Source organism: Chelonoidis abingdonii, chromosome 3 (assembly GCF_003597395.2).
Source record: "Chelonoidis abingdonii isolate Lonesome George chromosome 3, CheloAbing_2.0, whole genome shotgun sequence".
Taxonomy (NCBI): domain Eukaryota; kingdom Metazoa; phylum Chordata; order Testudines; family Testudinidae; genus Chelonoidis; species Chelonoidis abingdonii.
In genome coordinates, this window is record NC_133771.1 from 139833555 (window position 1) to 139852439 (window position 18885).

General features: G+C 43.8%; 1 protein-coding gene across 3 annotated transcripts in view; it reads right to left on the minus strand.

Moving 5' to 3' along the window:
* ARID4B (AT-rich interaction domain 4B) overlaps positions 1-18885 on the minus strand; it is a 189393-nt gene that overhangs the window by 114112 nt on the left and 56396 nt on the right. For all 3 annotated transcript variants that reach the window (XM_075064167.1, XM_075064164.1, XM_075064166.1), the window contains exons 5-7: positions 18343-18433; positions 7679-7758; positions 3005-3096 (exon numbers count right to left, since the gene is read on the minus strand). In XM_075064167.1, coding sequence (XP_074920268.1) covers positions 3005-3096; positions 7679-7758; positions 18343-18433 — 263 coding nt within the window. The remainder of the gene's footprint in view (positions 1-3004; positions 3097-7678; positions 7759-18342; positions 18434-18885) is intronic.

The window sequence follows — 18885 nt, forward strand, 5'->3', positions numbered from 1 at the left end:
AAGCGGATGGCTGAGTGGGGGTGCAGGGACGGGTGGGGGAGGAGGGGTGCAGGGCCACATAGGGATGGGAGTAAGGGGATGGATGAGTGGGGGATGCAGGGACACATAGGGATGGGGGAGGAGGGGTGGCTGAGTAGGGGTGCAGGGACACATGGCGACAGGAAGAGGAGGGGTGCAGAGACACATGGGGACGGGGGAGGAAGGGTGGCTGACTGGAGGTGCAGGGACACGTGGAATGGGGGAGGAGGGCTAGCTGAGTGGGAGTGCAGGGACCATGGGGAATGAGGACAGATGTGCCTGACTGACTGGGAGATGGTAGGGGTTAGCCAGGGTCTGCATGGGGGAGACTCCCCAATTCCCTAACAATCTCTACCACTCTCCCAAAAAAAACCCCCCAACTGTTCCATACTTCTCCCACCCACACCCAGGTTCACTCCCAGGCTCCTTCCTGGCAATTACTTCATAGAATCATCATAGACTCTCAGGGTTGGAAGGGACCTCAGGAGGTCATCTAGTCCAACCCCCTGTTCAAAGCAAGACCTAATCCCCAACTAAATCATCCCAGCCAGGGCTTTGTCAAGCCTGTCCTTAAAAACCAATAAGGAAGGAGATTCCACCACCTCCCCAGGTAACCTATTCCAGTGCTTCACCACCCTCCTTGTGAAAGTTCTTCCTAATATCCAACCTAAACCTCCCACACCACAACTTGAGACCATTACTCCTTGTTTTGTCACCTAGTACCACTGAGAACAGTCTAGATCCATCCTCTTTGGAACCACCTTTAGGTAGTTGAAAGCAGCTATCAAATCCCCCCTCATTCTTCTCTTCTGCAGACTAAATAATTCCAGGTTTCAGAGTAGCAGCTGTGTTAGTCTGTATCCGCAATTATTAATTAAATAATTCCAGATCCCTCAGCCTCTATTCATAAGTCATGTGCTCCAGCCCCCTAATCATTTTTGTTACCCTCCGCTGGACTCTTTCCAATTTTTCCACATCCTTCTTGTAGTGCAGGGCCCAAAAACTGGACCCAGTACTCCAGATGAGGTCTCACAATGCCGAATAGAGGGGAATGATCACGTCCGTCGATCTGCTGACAACGCTCCCACTTATACAGCCCAAAATGCCGTTAGCCTTTTTGGCAACAAGGGCACACTGTTGAATCATATCTAGCTTCTCATCCACTGTAATCCCTAGGTCCTTTTCTGGAGAACTTCTGCCTAGCTACTCAGTCCCTAGTCTGTAGCAGTGCATGGGATTCTTCCATCCTAAGTGCAGGACTCTAATATGTCCTTGTTGAACCTCATCAGATTTCTTTTGGCCCAATCCGTCAATTTGTCTAGGTCCCTCTGTATACTATCCCTACCCTCCAGCGTATCTACCACTCCTCTCAGTTTAGTGTCATCTGCAAACTTGTTGAGGGTGCAATCTATCCCATTATCCAGATCATTAATAAAGATGTTGAATAAAACCAGCCCCAGGACCGATCCCTGGGGCATGCCACTTGATACTGGCTGCCAACTAGACATCAAGCCGTTGATCATTACCCATTGACTGTGATGATCTAGCCAGCTTTCTATCCACCTTATAGTCCATTCATCCAGCCCATACTTCTTTAACTTGCCGGCAAGAATACTGTGAGAGACCATATCAAAAGCTTTGCTTAAGTCAAGGAATAACATATCCACTGCTTTCCACTCATCCATTCTTTAACTAATTCTAGCACATTAGAAAACAATTATTTAACCAATCAGACCACACCACCTAGTTCATTTAAATTTTGTGAAATTAGTTATGTAGCAGACAGACACAATTAAAGAATCAGACAGAGGCCATACAGATAAACAATAGAGAAGTTGGGACCATAAAGGCCAAACAATAGGGAAGTATAGATTTCACAATCACAACTGTTGATAAGTGGTTCCTTGCCAGATAGACTATCAGACAAAGTCTTTTAAAGAGATGGGCAACTACATAAAACCTTTTTCCCAGGTCCAGGTCTGGGACCCGTCGCGCTGAAATTGCCATGAGCTTTTCATAAGATTAAATGGGCCTAATGGGCTTCTGCAATCAAGCAATGTCATCCGCAAACTCCTTTAGCACCTCTTGAATGCAGTGCATCTGGCCGCCCATGGACTTGGTGCTTGTCCTAATGCTTTTCTAAATAGTTCTGAACCACCTCCGGTTTCCTCCACAGAGGGCTGTGAGTCACATTCGCCTTCCCCATAGCATACTTTGCTGCTCCAGTGCAGTAAGTCCTGGGAGCTGATTCTCTTGTTCATGGGTATGAAGTATCAGAGGGCAAAAAAAAGCATTGAGTTACATTAGCGTTTTTCCACATCCTCCTGTTACTGAGGTGTTTGCTTTTCCTCCATGTTCATTAAGGGGTACACACAACCGTTTCCCTGATCGTACCCTTCTTGTTGCTAATCTATACCTGTAGAAAGCCCTTCTTGTTAGCTCTTAACAAGCATCCTTCTAGCTCTTGCTAGCTGCAACTCCAAGTGTGATTTGGCCTTCCTGATTTCACTCCTGCATGCCTGAGGAATATTTTTATACTCCTCCCTGGTCATTTGTCCAATCTTCACTTCTTGTAAGCTTCTTTTTTGTGTTTAAGATCAGCAAGCATTTCACTGTTTTCAAACAGATAGAGCCCAACACCATTTCAACTACTGTTTCCAGAACCTATGCTAATATCCTGCCAGAGGGAAATCTATTGCATGTTTTTTTCTTTTTAAAAATTCCTGTCCATAATGAACAGTGAAATTGTGTTAGCTGGAAAACACATTGAGCACTTGCAATCCCTGCAGTACAGCAACACAGAGAAAATTATTTCCTGACTTTCCCGTCAATTTTAGAATAATGTCACTTTTCATTCAACTTGCTAAGTATCTTAATAATTTACAGAAGTCTGAAATATACAAAAATTTCTGGAATTAATGATGCAATATAAGAAGGCAAATTAATGCAGATCTCAAACAAATGACTGAAAAGATATTTAACTTACATATGATTAGATCTCCTTCCTCTGTTTGTCTTCTTTCCTATGACAGGAGTACCAAAATGTTCAGGGTTCGTGAGTGGGAGCTGATCTAATGTCTGTTGGAAGATAATTAAACTCATTAAAATGCAAACCAATTTTTCAAGAGTTTATACCAAATCTAAATTTGTATACACTTTAACAAATATATTTTTTGTAACTGGAAAATTTCCCTACTGACAATGTATTTAGAGCAGAGACAGCATTGCTTTAAAAACAATGGCCTTGTTTTTTAGAAATTAACATTTCACAGAAACTAACTTCTTCCACACACCCATTCTCATATACACCCTGAAGGCCCTGTTCTGAGACCACTTCTCGGTAAAGGAGAACTGAAACTCAGGCAGTGGGTCTGACATCCTGGTATGAGAGACTCCTTTCCCTTTGCTAGATGAAGCACATTCTGCTTCTGAAGCATCCTTAGATCCACATCCCGATTATACATGCAAGGGAAATGGACAAAGATCCTTCATGTAGAAAAACTGAAGTTAGCATGGCAGACCAACAGAGACTGGCAAACCAAATGAAGTTAAGTTTCTTATCAATTAATGACAAAATATTGCACAACTGTGTTCTTGCAAGAGTGAAGAACAGAGTCTGGCAAGAACAACATGTTCCTCAAAGATTCTAAAACAGATGTATTTAGGAAGGGGGTACTTACTGTCTGGAAAGGCTGAGAGAGTATGATATCTTAATTTAGGTCTTTTCAGCATGAGGGTGAAAAAAGAAGGATCTCACAGACCTCCAGCACCTTATATAGCTAGCCTTTAAAATTGGAGTCTTATGGAGAAGTCATTCTCTGTTATCATTCACAATTGTAAATAACAGGTTGTTAGGGCACCTAGAGCTTTTTCTATTGGCATATTTTATTGTTACTTAAATGCAAGTTGACACAGTTAAGGGGCAAACTGCATCTTAGAGCCCTTCTAGTCCTTCTCAAGTAAACCCTCAAGTGACAGTCCCTGTGTCTTGCACCTCACTCTAGATGGAACCATGCAACCAGCCACTCTGGGATTTGGTCTCTAAGCATCAGGGCCCCTTTCCCAACTGCGTTAATACAACAGGTCCAACTGCAGTTGATGCCTGTAAGCTCTTTCACTCCTGGCACCCAGGAGCTGATTAAAGTGACTCAAGCACACATCTTCAAAATACAGGGTTTTTTATTCCTTCCCCAATGGTACAAAGCACACAGATTAAAGAATAAAAACAATAAAAGGCATATACACGGGTCTTACTTACACCCTAATCTTTCCTTGCCAGCTTTTTAAGTTCCCCTCACTCCAGCCAACCTCCATCTCCAGCTGGAAATATCAGACTGTCTTGCTTGCAGCAGGCTCTTTCTCTTTCTGTGTCCCCTTGCCAGTCTGTCAGCTCTTCCTATCATTTCCTGGGCAGTTTTCTGGCCACTCACACAACCCTCATCCTTTTCTATAGCCAGGATCCTATAATGTCTTAGTGTTCCCTTTTCTCTCTCTCTTCCTAGCCTTGGCAAAACAGCTATGTCACGAGGTTTGGGGCTGAGGAGTCACTACTCATGGTAATAAACCTGACTATTGTGTTTGAATTTTCCTTGGGGTGCCCCTTATCTAGGCCATTATTATAAGTTTCCTGCTTAGTTCCTTTAACCCTTTTTTATTTAACTCCATAGCAAGTACCCCATGTGATATAGCATGGACAGAGGGCAGCAGGAGAGTGTTAGCAGGGAGCCTTATTCCCTGCAAGGGGAGGAAGGTTTGCTATAGATTAACTAGAGCACCTGAAGCAAATTAGAGCACTGGAAGTCAATTAGAGCACCAGCAGTCAGTCATGTGATAAAAACCCCCTGGTTCAGCCAGACAATGTGGGAGCTGGAGCAGAGAACAGTTTTGAAGAGAGACCAAAAGGAAAGTTTGGAAGAGTACTGTAGAGAGCTGAGAAATCCAAAAAAAATCCTAGGTAAGGGGCAACTGGTCTATGTAGAAGGAGGGCAAGAAGCCCCTTCACAAGCTGAAGGGCAGGAAAGGGAAGTAGCCCAGGGGAAGGAACCGCTAGTTCAAGTGGTTCACCACAAACCTCAGGGCCCCTGGGTTGGGATCTGGAGAAGAGGGTGGGCCCAGGTCCCTCCCTCTCCACTCCCCTCCTCAAGGACACTAGTGGGGTAATTAAAATACTGATTCAGAGGCAAGCAATGGTGCCCTGAACCTTCCCCAAAGAAGAAAAAGCACAAGACCCAGCATAACAGTACTGGCAATTTGCCATACCCATCATATATACACAAATTAAGGCATGCATCATATTTATAAAAAATAAGAGATTTCCCCCAGTTGTTTACACAACAAACAAATGTTACTAGACTACATTTCAAGAAGTGTGAAAACTTTCTTTGTCTAACCATTCTCAATGCAATGCAAGTTTCAAACTATGAAGAATACATTAGATTCTCATTAAAAATATTCTGTAGGCCAGACTGAACTCACTGCAGCTGATGAAGCCCACCTCTTTCAAACCAAAAAGCAAACATACATCTGTCTGTGACTGTGATGGAAGTTGCATATTTACTCTACACAGAATGATGGGCATGGACAGAATTAAAACCCTAGCTCAGAACAAGAGAACAGCACTGTGGCATAATTCCAAGGCTATGTCTACACTACAAATTGCTTTGGCATAATTTACGTTGTTTAGGGGGGTGAATAATCCACACCTCTGAGCAACATAAATTATAACAACCTAAGCACTGATGTAGACAGTGCTATGTCAGCGGGAGAACTTCTCCCACTGACATAGCTACCACTGCTCATGGAGGCAGGAGTTATTAAGTCGACGAGAGAGCTCTCTCTTGTTGGCTTAGAGTATCTTCACCGGAAGTGCTACAGAAGTGCAGCTGCACCACTGTAAATGATGTACACTAGAACCTCAGAGACCACTGACTGGTCAACCACACCCCTCCTTTGGAACCAGAAGTATTCAATCAGGTAGTAGCAGAAACAAAACAAAAAAGCTAGTACAGTACTGTGTTAAACGTAAACAACTAAAAAAAAATAAAGGGAAAGTTTAAAAAGAGGATTTGACAAGATAAGGAAACTGCGCTTGTTTCATTTAAATTAAGATGGTTAAAAGCAGCATTTTTCTTCTGCACTGTAAAGTTTCAAAGTTGTATTAAGTTAGTGTTCAGTTGTAAACTTCTAAAAGAACAATCATAACATTTTGTTCAGAGTTACAATCTCCATTCCTGAAGGGTTCATAACTTTGAGGTTCTACTGTAATTTAGACATAGCCTAAGTGCTGAAGAAAGTGGAGGTGCAATTTTAACTTCCAAGTGTAAAGGAATACCTATCATGAACCAATTACTACAACTGCAGAGTAAACCCCCAGTGACAGTGAGGGAACTGGAAATCAGTGATTTCTGGCTAAACACCAAGTGCTCAGATACCTGAAAAGAAAAGGGACTGGCAAAATGAAAAGCAAGAGAAGTTGCCTTAAAATTAGGTTTCTGTGAATCAGAGACAATAATCTGGATAGATGGACATTCTTGTTCAGACAGCAGGAAGGTAGATTAACCTATATAATAATCTTGGCCAAAATTTTCAAATCTGGATTCCTAAAATTAGGCTCTAACCTCATATTTAATATATATAAGCAGCCAGATGTTCAGAAGCACTGAGAACTTACAAATCACAAAAATTCAACAGGAGCAGCAGATGCTCATCATCTTTGAAAAATTAGGTCACTGATAGTTAAATCCATATTTAGATACTTAGGAGCTTAATGTTAGGTACATACACTTGGAATTTTTAGTGAGAGAATCTGAGCACCTTAACAAAGGCACAGTAAAAATGTGTAATTCACAACAACTGAGCAACATGCTCAATTGAGTATAGCACAGAACGAATTTTCCTGCTGAACAGAACACTTTCTCAAACAGCTCTTTGATAAATTAACATGTTCACATATATTGGTCCATCTGCTTGTCTGTCTGCTCATACGGTCTTGTGTAATAAGCAGAAATAAATGTCTGACTTAACACTGTAATTGTTTAGAAAGTATTTGTATATTTTAGAAGTAATTAATTAGTCTGTAGGCTAGAACATAAAACAAACATGAAAAGATTTTTTATTTCTGGAGGGACAAACATTTCTTCAAAGTAACAGCACACAGATGTATCTGAGATTTCAAATTTATTAGCTATTACAACAACATTTACAAATTAAACATGGTCATTTGCACCAGCTCCTATTAAAGTGTAATTATGTGAGAAGATGCAAATCATCATGTGTGTCATGCACCACACTGCAGTATTTTTTTTCAATCACTGCTTACTGAGAAAGCTAAGAAAAGTTATTTCTAGCAAAAATAATTCAACTTGTAATATCACTACTGAACCCCAATATGCAAAAAATAAACAAAGTGTCAATTTTGATGGCAACTTTTAGTTTGGAGAAGTCACTCTCAAATCTTATTTCTGGGTGTAAAGGAATGAGCTAGATTTTGTGGATTATATTTTGCATAGTCACAATTTTAGCAGCATTAATATATTTAGCCTTTGAAAGTCTAAGGCACTAATTAAACTGATGAAATTGGGATGAAAAGCTTTGTTTTGATTATTTTTAAATATAAACACTGTGGAATTAAGATGTGTTCATTCTGACACCAATCACTTACCTCACTTTCAGCAAAATGTCTCTCTCCTTTCAGGCAAAGAGAAGAGCGTCTAAGAGTCTTCTCATCTCCATCGTCAAATACTGTCACCATGGAAAAAAGGAAAGGAAGATTATTAGTTAATAAACTGCAAAAGTACTTGGTCTGTATTCTTCCTGCTATGGAAATATCCTTTTCTCAGTTTCCTGAATATTTTTCCTGTATGAAATCCAGTACTCTCTGTGACAGGGCACTGAGAACCACCCTTTCTGAACATGACACATCCAACCCCAGTTTCACCACTAAGAGGAAACACCAAACTAGATGGTAACTGTACTTTTCTAGAGTTCTAGAAGTTTTTCAGGAAACTAGAGGATTGAGATCAACTATTACTCCAGGGAACTTGTGTAGTTTAGCTGCAATACCCAAACCTGCAACATGTGTGTTTCTGTAAGATGATTACAACAGGAGAAAACTCCCCACATATGCCTAGAACTTGGTAGGTACCTGCATTATGAACCCTGGACAGTTAGACTCTGTATACTGCGTTTATTTTGACTAATTTATCTCCCCCGCAACCCCTGGCTGAGGGCATCCTAATAATAGAGAGCATCTTCCTTTTCTTTTGTTAAGCCATATAACAACATGCAGTCTCCACAAGAGAGTGTCTTATCTGGCCAAAAAGCATAGCCAAAAAGCATGTAGAGAGCAGATGCTATCTCTGCCACACTTGCATATTCTTCTCCTTTACCTTCAAAATACAGCAACAAGGCAACCTTTCCAGTTTCCTACCAGACAGAAGTACAGTAGTTTACTGAATTTAAAGGAACTATCCTGAAACTGAAAATTTCAAAGGAAACCAAGAGGTCAAGGTTTCAGGGAAAGTCAATGAAATGCAAATCAGTTATTCCAAGATCTTAGAGAAAGGAGGAACGTGCAGCAGGCTTTTTCTTGAAGATGTAGAACTCTATGCAAAAGTTCCCCCCAAACATGTTATAAAAACTCCATGGCCCACCTGTGCCACAATAACTGTTTTTCTGCATATAAAAGTCAGGGCTGACATTAAGGGGTAGCAAGCAGAGCAGTTGCCCAGGGGACCAAGCACAGGGCGCCCCATGAAGCTAAGTTGCTCAGGCTTCCGCTTCAGCCCCACGTGGCGGGACTCAGGGCCCCTAGCTTCAGCGCTGCACGGCACAGCTTAGGCAGTCTGCCCTGGGCCTCAGCAAGTCTAACACTGGTCCTGTTTGGCAGACTCCTGAAACCTGCTTGTGGCCCACCAGGGGGCCCCAGACCCCTGGTTGAGAACCACTGCCTTATACTACTATAGCAAATGGAATAACCTATTATAATAGTAATATAACTGGACTCAAGCTAGGGATTGTACTGGAGTCTGAGAGGAACACCCAGCTCTCAACCAGGCTTTCCTCAGATACCAATATCTCCAAAGTTTTTTTTCAATCCTGCTTCTATTCACCCACCTGATAAAGTATATTCCTAATCTGCTGCTGCTAAGAATGTCATTTCACTCTCAAACTGCATTAGACGTGATGAAGTTGGCAGCTGCGATACTAACTTTCACTGATCCCACAAGACGGATATCATCCTATCTGGCAAGCACAGTATCTTCAGTCACATCTCCAGGTCAGCTCTCTCCTCCCTTCTTTACTTCCACCTTCCCTTTCTTTCTCAGGCTCAATCTCTGACAGCTGCACATGTCACTTTGAACCTCAAACTGCAACTCCTTGCACCAGCTGCCTCCACCATTTTGCCCATATCTATTTCCACATCACTTACTTTGGCAAACTGCTGATCTCATGCATTTGTCACATCACATTTTACAATTCCATCCAAATTTCAGGCTATTTGGAACTCTGAAGCATACTTTTTATTTATATGTCCATACACTATTTCTTCACCACCTCACTAACTTCCAGGTCCACTTCTATATTGATTACGAAAACCTCTTCTTCATGGCCACACCCTTCTCTATTACTCTGCCTCTTCCCCTTCATTCTATTTTGGCATCTGTTCTGTCCATGTCCCGCCCTCATCCTACATTCTTATTCTATAAGATAATTTCTCTGTAGTAATACCTACCTGGATACTTAGCTCACAAAATGTCCATTTCTTTTAAAGGAGAAAAACCGGTTACCTACCTTTCATAAGTGTTGTTCCTCGAGCTGTATTGCTCATGTCCATTCCATTCTAGGTGTATGCGTGCCCACATGCAATCGTCAGAGATTTTTGTCTTAGCAGTATCCGTAGGGTCAGCTGTGAGTGCCCCGCACGTGCCTGGTATATAGGCACTGCTGACCCTATGCCCTCTCAATTCCTTCTTGCCAGCAACTCCGACAGAGGGGTAGGAGGGCGGGTAATGGAATGGACATGAGCAACACGTCTCGAAGAACAGTTACAAAAGATAGGTAACTGTTTTTTCTTCAAGTGCCTGCTCATGCTGATTCCATTCTAGGTGTATTGGGATGTAACCGGAGGATATTACTTTGAGCACTCAATGGTCCATGGTCAGCTAAGACCAGGACAACTGGAAGGGGCAGAGGTGGTCAAGGAAAGAGTGGAAGGATGGATCCTGGGAGGTGACTGGAACATCGTCCTCAAGCGCACCTTCAAAATGATTGCTTCTGGAAGACCCAAGCTGAGCAGACGAATGGAAAGATGACGAGTGTTGCTGCTTAGACTCCCTGTCTCTATCCTTCCTCCTGTAGGTGGCCAGCCAGGGAGTCCCCCAGGACCTAGACAGTGAAGACGGAGGAGTTGGAGGGTGGAACGGCTTCCTGGCCTGGTGAGGAGTATGGAGGGCCAAGGAGTGGAGAGTGGCATGGGAGTGTTTAAGGCCATGGAATCTCGGGTCCGTGAGCTCGGAGAAGCGTCCCATCCCCTCAAATGGGAGGTCCTGTATAGTGGCCTGCATCTCCTAGGATAACCTGGAGGACTGCAACCACGAGGTGCGCCTCATGGCCGCTGCGGAGGCGACTATTCTGGCCACTGTGTCAGTAGCGTCCCAGTCCATCTGAAGGACCCCCCTTGGCACAACTGTGCATTGGTCCACCAAAGCAGCGAACTCCTGAGCTCAGTCCTACAGAAGGGCCTCCTTGAATTTGTTAAGGGAGTCCTACAGGTTAAAATTGTATCTGCCTAACGGGGCCTGTTGGTTAGACACCTGAAATTGCAGCTTGCCATCAAATAAATCTTTCTGCCATATGCCAGTCTCTTGGTATCTTTGTTTTTCAGTGTGCCACTGACTTGGCCCTGCCTGTCCCTTTCATTAATAGCAGTCAGTATTGACCAGTGATGCCACAGATATTTGAACCCTTTTGCAGGGACATCACAACTTTTTTTCAGCCTTCTTAGAAGTAGGTGGAATTGAAGAGGGGGGTCTAACAGGGAGTTTTGCAAGGGAGCTCTCCAGGTGAAGGAGGAGCAATTACAGCATCTGTGGGGTAAGAGACTGTCTGTAGTGTGTGTGTGTTTGTGTCTGGGGGTTACTTGCTGTGTGCTGAGCTTGTGTTTGTCGGTCTGTTTGTTTGTTTGAAGGACCGTGTGCTGTGGCTGGCAGTTGGAGGCCGTGAGCTTCAAAAGAAGGTTTGAAAGCTCGAAGCCTCTGGTAATTGGCTGAGCCTTAATCAGTGGGTAGGGCATTAACTCAGGCCAGGGCTTTATAAAGCCGCGCACAAGCGACCAGGGAGCTTGCCACCAGGGGCTGCTAACAGGGAGTTTTCCAAGGGAATTTGGAAGGGGAGTGGGAAGGGAGGGAGGGTCCCTTGTCAGTCCTACCTGTTCCCCTGTATTCCCCTTAAAACCTATAATCCAAACCATATTCCAAAACCCCTTTCTTTAAACCACCCTTTCATTAACTAGGAGACAATGCAGGCAGAAGCCCAGCAGCAGAATGGGGATTATCCAGTTTATTGCTACAAACACTGCCAGCTTGAAGTGCAAGAGTTGTAATAGAAAAGCCAAAAGAGGGTTCTGAAGAACAGCTAGCCAAAAAACTCCAAAGGTAATAACAAAATGTTTTTAAAGTACATCAGAGGCAGGAAGCCTGCTAAACCAGAGGCCCACTGACGATTGAATACAGAAGGATGCTTAAAGATGATAAAGTCATTGCGGAGAAACTAAATGAATCTTTGCTTCCGTCTTCACGGCTGAGGATGTTAGGGAGATTTCCAAACCTGAGCCAGCTTTTGTAGGTGACAAATCTGAGGAACTGTTACAGACTGAAGTGTCACTAAGAGGAGGTTTTGGAATTAATTGATAAACTCAACATTAACAAGTCACTGGGACCAGAGGCATTCACCCAAGAGTTCTGAAAGAACTCAAATGTGAAGTTGCAGAACTATTAACTAAGGTTGTAACCTGTCCTTTAAATCGGCTTCGGTACCCAAGACTGGAAGTTAGCTAATGTAACGCCATATTTAAAAAGGGCTCTAGAGGTGATCCCTGCAATTACAGACCGGTAAGTACCAGGCAAATAAGTCGAAACAAAGTTAAGAATAAAATTGTCAGACACATAGAAAACAAACTCTTGAGCAATAGTCAACATGGTTTCTGTAAGGAAATCGTGTCTTACAATCTGTTAAGTTCTTTGAAGGGGTCAACAAACATGCGGACAAGGGGATCCAGTGGACATGGTGTACTCAGATTTCCAGAAAGCCTTTGACAAGGTCCCTCACCAGAGGCTCTTACGTCAATTAAGCTGTCATGGGATAAAAGGGAAGGTCCTTTCATGGCTTGAAACTGGTTAAAAGACAGGGAACAAAGGGTGGAATTAATGGTAAATTCTCAGAATGGAGAGGGGTAACTAGTGGTGTTCCCCAAGGGTCAGTCCTAGGACCAATCTATTCAATTTTATTCACAATGAATCTGGAGAAAGGGCTAAACAGTGAGGTGCAAAGTTTGCATATGATACTAAACTACTCAAGATAGTTAAGACCAAAGCAGACTGTGAAGAACTTCAAAAAGATCTCACAAAATTAAGTGATTGGGCAACAAAATGGCAAATGAAATTTAATGTGGATAAATGTAAAGAAATGCACATTGGAAAAAATAACCCCAACTATACATACAATATGATGGGGCAAATTTCGCTACAACGAGTCAGGAAAAAGATCTTGGAGTCATCGTGGATAATTCTCTGAAATGTCAACGCAGTGTGCAGGGCGGTCAAAAAAGCAAACAGGATGTTAGGAACCATTAAAAAGGATAAGAATAAGACTGAATATATTATTGCCCTTATATAAATCCATGGTACGCCCACATCTTAAATACTGTGTACAGATGTGTCTCCTCACTCAAAAAAGATATCTAGCACTAGAAAAGGTTCAGAAAAGGGCAACTAAAATGATTAGGGGTTTGGGAGGGTCCCATACGAGGAAAGATTAAAGAGGCTAGGCCTCTTCAGCTTGGAAAGAGGAGAGTAAGGGGGATACGATAGAGGTATATAAAATTATGAGTGATGTGAACAAAGTGGATAAGGAAAGTTATTTACTTATTCCCATAATACAAGAACTAGGGGTCACCAAAATGAAATTAATAGGCAGCAGGTTATAAAACAAATAAAAGGAAGTTCTTCTTCACACAGTGCACAGTCAACTTGTGGAACCCTTACCTGAGGAGGTTGTGAAGGCTGGGACTATAACAATGTTTAAAAGAGAACTGGATAAATTCATGGTGGCTAAGTCCATAAATGGCTATTGCCAGGAAGAGTAAAGAAAATGGTGTCCCTAGCCTGTGTTTGTCAGAGTATGGAGATGGATGGCAGGAGAGAGATCACTTGATCATTGTCTGTTAGCTTCACTCCCTCTAGGGCACCTGGCATTGGCCATTGCTGGTAGACAGAAACTGGGCTAGATGAACCTTTGGTCTGACCTGGTACGGCCGTTCTTATGTTCTTATGTCTGCCTCAGTGATCTAGCAATCTTAAGGACCCCTGGGCGGATGGGCAGTGCAACCCAGGCCGGGGTGGATATAAAGTTAAAGAGGTCTTCAGACTCCGCCGGAACCGCCTCAATTTTTAGGTTCAGGTTCGTAGCCACCCTCTTAAGGAGAGCCTGGTGCTCCTTGAAGTCATCAGGGGGCTGCCCGTTTAGAAAGGAGATGATGATGAGTGCACTGCTGGGGGAGGGGCAGGTTCCCTTTCCTTCTCCGGGGACAGCTCCTTAGATGCTGGAGTCCTATGCACTGCCCCCCACGTTGGATTCGGTACCAGCAGCAGTTTGTCCGAGGCGGTCAGGGAGGACTGGTGGGAGTACACGATTGGTATTATGGGCACACCGCACAGGTTCCAGTATGGTCATTGAGCGGGCCATTGTCCCTGCTGCCATGCCGTAGCTGCAGGTGCTGTGCTAGCTTCGCAGTTCGGTGGCAAATCACCCCTCCTTAGAGAGGAGCTGAACTCCCGGTCCGAGGCCGACCATTGCCCTTACAGTGACCAGGGCGGAGCCATCGAGGCCTTAGTCTGCCGACTGACGCTGGTCAGCGACTGGCAAGGTGAGGATGAGGATCGGTGCCTGCCCAGCAAGTGGAACTGAGGGGATGGAGACCAGTGCTGCGACAGGGAGCAATTCCGCCCCAGTGGGGACCGATGTCTTGGAGACCGTCTGGGCAAGGGTGATTTGCACAGTGGTGATCTTCGGAGGGCAGCTCACCGGTATCGGCGGTACCGGTACTGGTGTCTCGACTCCAATGTCCTATGTGTTGTAGGGGGAGAGCGCGGTGTTGGGGACCTTGGTCTTCTGACCAGAGACTGGGAATGTGGTGCCAGGGTCCTAGGCTGCGGAGACAGGGATTTAAGCCTCCGGTCTGGGGACAGAGGGTGCTCCACTGCCCTATCGGAGGTTCCATGACCAGTTTGTTGTTAGGTATTGGGGCCTTAGCTGAGTCTAGCATGGTGTCAGCCAGCTTGTTCTTTAACCACAGGGCCACTTCAGGCAATGAGAGCCCTAGGAGAAGCCAGGGTCCCCTGCCACTCCCGGGAGTCAGAGGCGGATCCCTGGCCGGGCTGGAGGATCCGATCTCAGCAGTACCCTCATGAAGCCCTGGGGCAGGCACATGGCCTGACACAGGTCTTTTGCCCGAGGCTGCTTTCCTTTCCAGTGCCAGGGGGCTCTTCCTCTTTTGCCACTTCTTCGGTGCTGGTGAGAGGGAACGGTATCTGACGGAGCCAGCGATGGCGGTGCGCTCTGCACCAATGCTGAGCTGTTCGGTATGGGATAAGAGAGGCAGGGCTCCGACGCAGGATGAAACGCAGTCTCCATGAGGAAGGCCCTCAAGAGGATATCCCACTCCTTCTGAGTTCTAGGGCAAAGTTCTTACAGATTCTGCACTTGTTCTTTCTATGGGACTTCCCCAAGCACTTCAGACAACTGTTGTGGGGGTCATTAATAGCCATCGGCCTGTTGCATGATGAGCAACCAGAAAACCAGGAGAGCAGGGCATGCCCCACTCCGGGGCGAAGTCCCAGCTGGGACTCTAACTACCGAACTACGTCACACTTAACTTAAAGGCTAATTAAGTACCTAAACTATATACTGGCCAAACTTACTGACCCTCTGAGCTGCATACGACAATTGTCAGAAGTTTGAGAGCGGGAGCGTTCCTGCCAGGGCTCGGGGCTTCAGCCCTGCTCATGCTGAAGCCCCAAGCCTCGGCGGACATGATCTGCAGGGCTGAAGCCCAAGGCCCCCTCTCCCCACTGGGCAGAAGCCCTACCCCACCACCTGCCCACAAGTCTGACAGGTGGAGAATGGTGGGTGAGTGTGGGGGGCTTCACAAGCAGTGCTTTAACAGTAAAAGAGCTGCATGTGACTTGCAAGCCACAGTTTGGCCACCCCAGCTATATACAAAGAAGCCACACAATGGGCTGTTAAAGACCCACTAATGCTCTTTTGATTGCAAGACAAGATGCTCCAACCAACCGCCTGCGAAGGAACTGAGAGGATGTAGGGCCGGTGGCACTTATATACCAGCGCCTGGGCGCGGCTCTCACGGGGGTGCCACTGCCGACCCTACAGATACCACTAAGGCAAAACTCTCCAACGACTGCGCACATGGGTGCACACACAGCTAGAATAGAATGGACATGACAAGCACTTGAAAAAGAACTATCACTCTGCTCAGAACTCTACTTAGCATACACTTCCTGAAGTCAGTTCTCAACTGCCAGTTCTCTAGCATCAGTTTACAATTAGTAACCCTTAATAATAAATGGTCACAATTGCTAATATTTTTCTTTATGCATAATTGCAGCTAATGATGCGCATGAATGTATTATAAATCTTGTTTTACATTATGCGTCCCTGTGTGTAACAGATTAGTCTACCAGTTTAGAAATGTTAGAGGTCATGGAGTCCATAATAAGCTTCTTTTAGATCAGTCGAAAACATGGTCCATGCACAAGATCCCCACAGCAACATTAACCTATGTGATGGGAGAGACTACCTGTCAAGGGGAGCTTTAACCTTAAAAAACTGCCCATCAGTCAGTCTCCCCCTAATCGCTTCGTATTATGGAGCTGGGGGGGGGGGGCAGGAGTGGACAAGATTGTCAGTACAGTAACTTCTCACTTAAAGTCATCCTGGTTAACGTTGTTTCGTGGTTATGTTGCTGATCGATTAGGGAACGTGCTTGTTTAAAGTTGCACAATAATCACTTATAATGTTGTTTGGCAGCTGCCTGCTTTGTTCACTGCTTGCAGAAAGAGCAACCTGTTGATGGGGGACTGGAACCAGGGTGGACTGGCAGCCCCCCTGTCAGTTATCCACTCCCTACGTGCCCTGTGCGGCAGCTGCCCAGCAGGCTATCAATTGCTGGGCAGTTCAGCTGTCCTTCCCCCCACTGCCATGCGCTGCTCCTGCCCTCTGCCTTGGAGCAGCTCCCGGGAGCCTCCTGCCTACTGGGGGGGTGGGGGGGAGATGAAGGGGACTGTCAGGGTGTCCCCTTCCCCCCTGCTTACCCCATCTCTATAGAGCGAGGGGGGGACATGACAGGGTTCAGGATGGTGGCAGCTTCCTAGCAGCAGCTGCTGTCTCAACTTGCTGATCTATTTAAAAAGGCAATGTACTTAGAGTGGAATCTGCATACTTAAAGGGGCAATGCTCATCTCTCTCTCTCTCGGTGTGTGTCTGTCTCTCTCTGCCATGCTGTCTTCCCTCCATTTGTGCTGCTTTGTAGAGTGTGAGGCTACATTAACAACATGTTAACCCCTGAGGGCTCAGCCAAGTGCTAATTCATCATGTAGCAGTAAGGCACTCCCTGGGAAATATCCCGTCCTCTTCCACCTCTGCCTTCACCACCTCACCCAAGCTTCACAATCATTATTGCTGTGTATAGTATTAAATTGTTTGTTTAAAACTCATTGTGTGTGTGTGTGTGTGTAGTCTATTGTCTGATGAAAATTTTTTTCCCTGGAACCTAACACCCCCATTCACGATAATTCTTATGGGGAAATTGGATTCGCTTAACATTGTTTCACTTAAAGTCACATTTTTCAGGAACAGAACTACAAGATTAAGCAAGGAGTTACTGTATTAATAACTAATAAATAATAATAATAAAATTTAAAAACTCTTAATTGGTGCTTTCTAATTTTCCCATATTTAGGGCTGTGTAAAGGACAGTATTGGTTCCTGAGACGTGAAAAACTAGTTTTCCATGTACTCTACCCTTCTACCTCTCATAGACTGGTTGATGTGCCATGGAAACAGCAGTGAAAAGCGAGGGCCATCTGAACTGGGCATACAGAAAGCAAGCTTTGCTAGGGCATTTGGACTAAGTCATCAGAAAAAATGTTTTAGGACTTGATTAGATAATGAAAAAAACTAAAGGAAGATTCAACATTGTTATGTGCTTGTTTAAAGGAGCTATGATAGCTTTTAGCCTTGTTCTAAACTAGGGGAAAATAAGTACTGTAAACTGTTACTGCAGTTGTTGTAATACTTCAAATCACCATGAGTTATTTCTAACTACTCTCAAAAGCAGGTACAATATAGCATATTATTCTAGAGTCCAGACCAATAGTTCTCAAACAAGGACCTAATGTACCACATATAAAACTAAAATATTTGGTGTACTACCTTCACAATTTATCAGCATAGTTAGATTGGATTCTTATTGTGATTAAACCAACCTATATGTACCATAGCCTGAAAACTGCTTTCCTAGACTCAGAAAACATGTTTATCTTGTCAGAAAACTCATTTTTGAAAGTGAATCTCTTTAAATATCAGACAACTCAACTTTGAATAACTTTGTCTACTGGTCTAGTGTTTACCTATTTACTATTTAAAAATACTCAAGTATGTAATTTTCTATATGGTGCTAATCCTGTAAAGATTTATGCATGTGCTTAACTTTACACAGTTCCATCGACTTCAAATGGGACTACCTGCAGTACATAAACCGTGAGCTTAAGCCTGTCCATATGCTAGTACCAAATCATCTCGACAAAAGTGTGCAGCACAGGGAACACTGTTAAACAACTGCTTCTACAGATACAAAGTCTTGTTTTTATTAAGTACTTACCACCGAGAATATTCTCTAAGTACATTTACAGCCCAAAGACATTTTCTCAAATTTAAAACAGATCGAGTGTTGCTAATCTTTGAATAAGCGGTTATGTTTTTCTGAGGTGTACTTTCAAGTTTGAGGACATAGTTATCCATTTCTCTTACCTACAGTATACCAACTTGCATCTGTTAATTTGTTGATGACAGCTTCCTGGTAAGTTCCATCTGGATTCTTTACTTCTATAACAGATCCTACCTAAAATAATATAAAAGCTACTTAACTTTTGAGAACTTTCAAACAGATAATTCATCTGAATTAGGACTGTAAAAAATATTTTAAATCAGCAAATCTTAATTAGGGTAAGATACTATAAATACTTTGCTTAGAACAGATCCAACTTTGTGTTCCTCAGGTGCACTGGATTTCTACTTTTGCACAGTTAAATATACTTTACCTTTTACCTTCACTGAAAATTATATTTGTAAATTTGTTACTTTATTTTTCCAAACCAATCCAGATAACTGAATATGGTTCATTCTTTGCTGCCAGCAAGTGGGGAATAAGAACTGTTTTGAGTTATGTCATTCTCTTGTAGAACAGCTTGCCAGTTCAAATCATCCAGCTGAGTTTTTTTCCAAAGCAACAGTGACTAAAAACAGAACCAATCAAACTTCTTAGCTTCAAGCCAAAAAGCCTATCAGCTATGC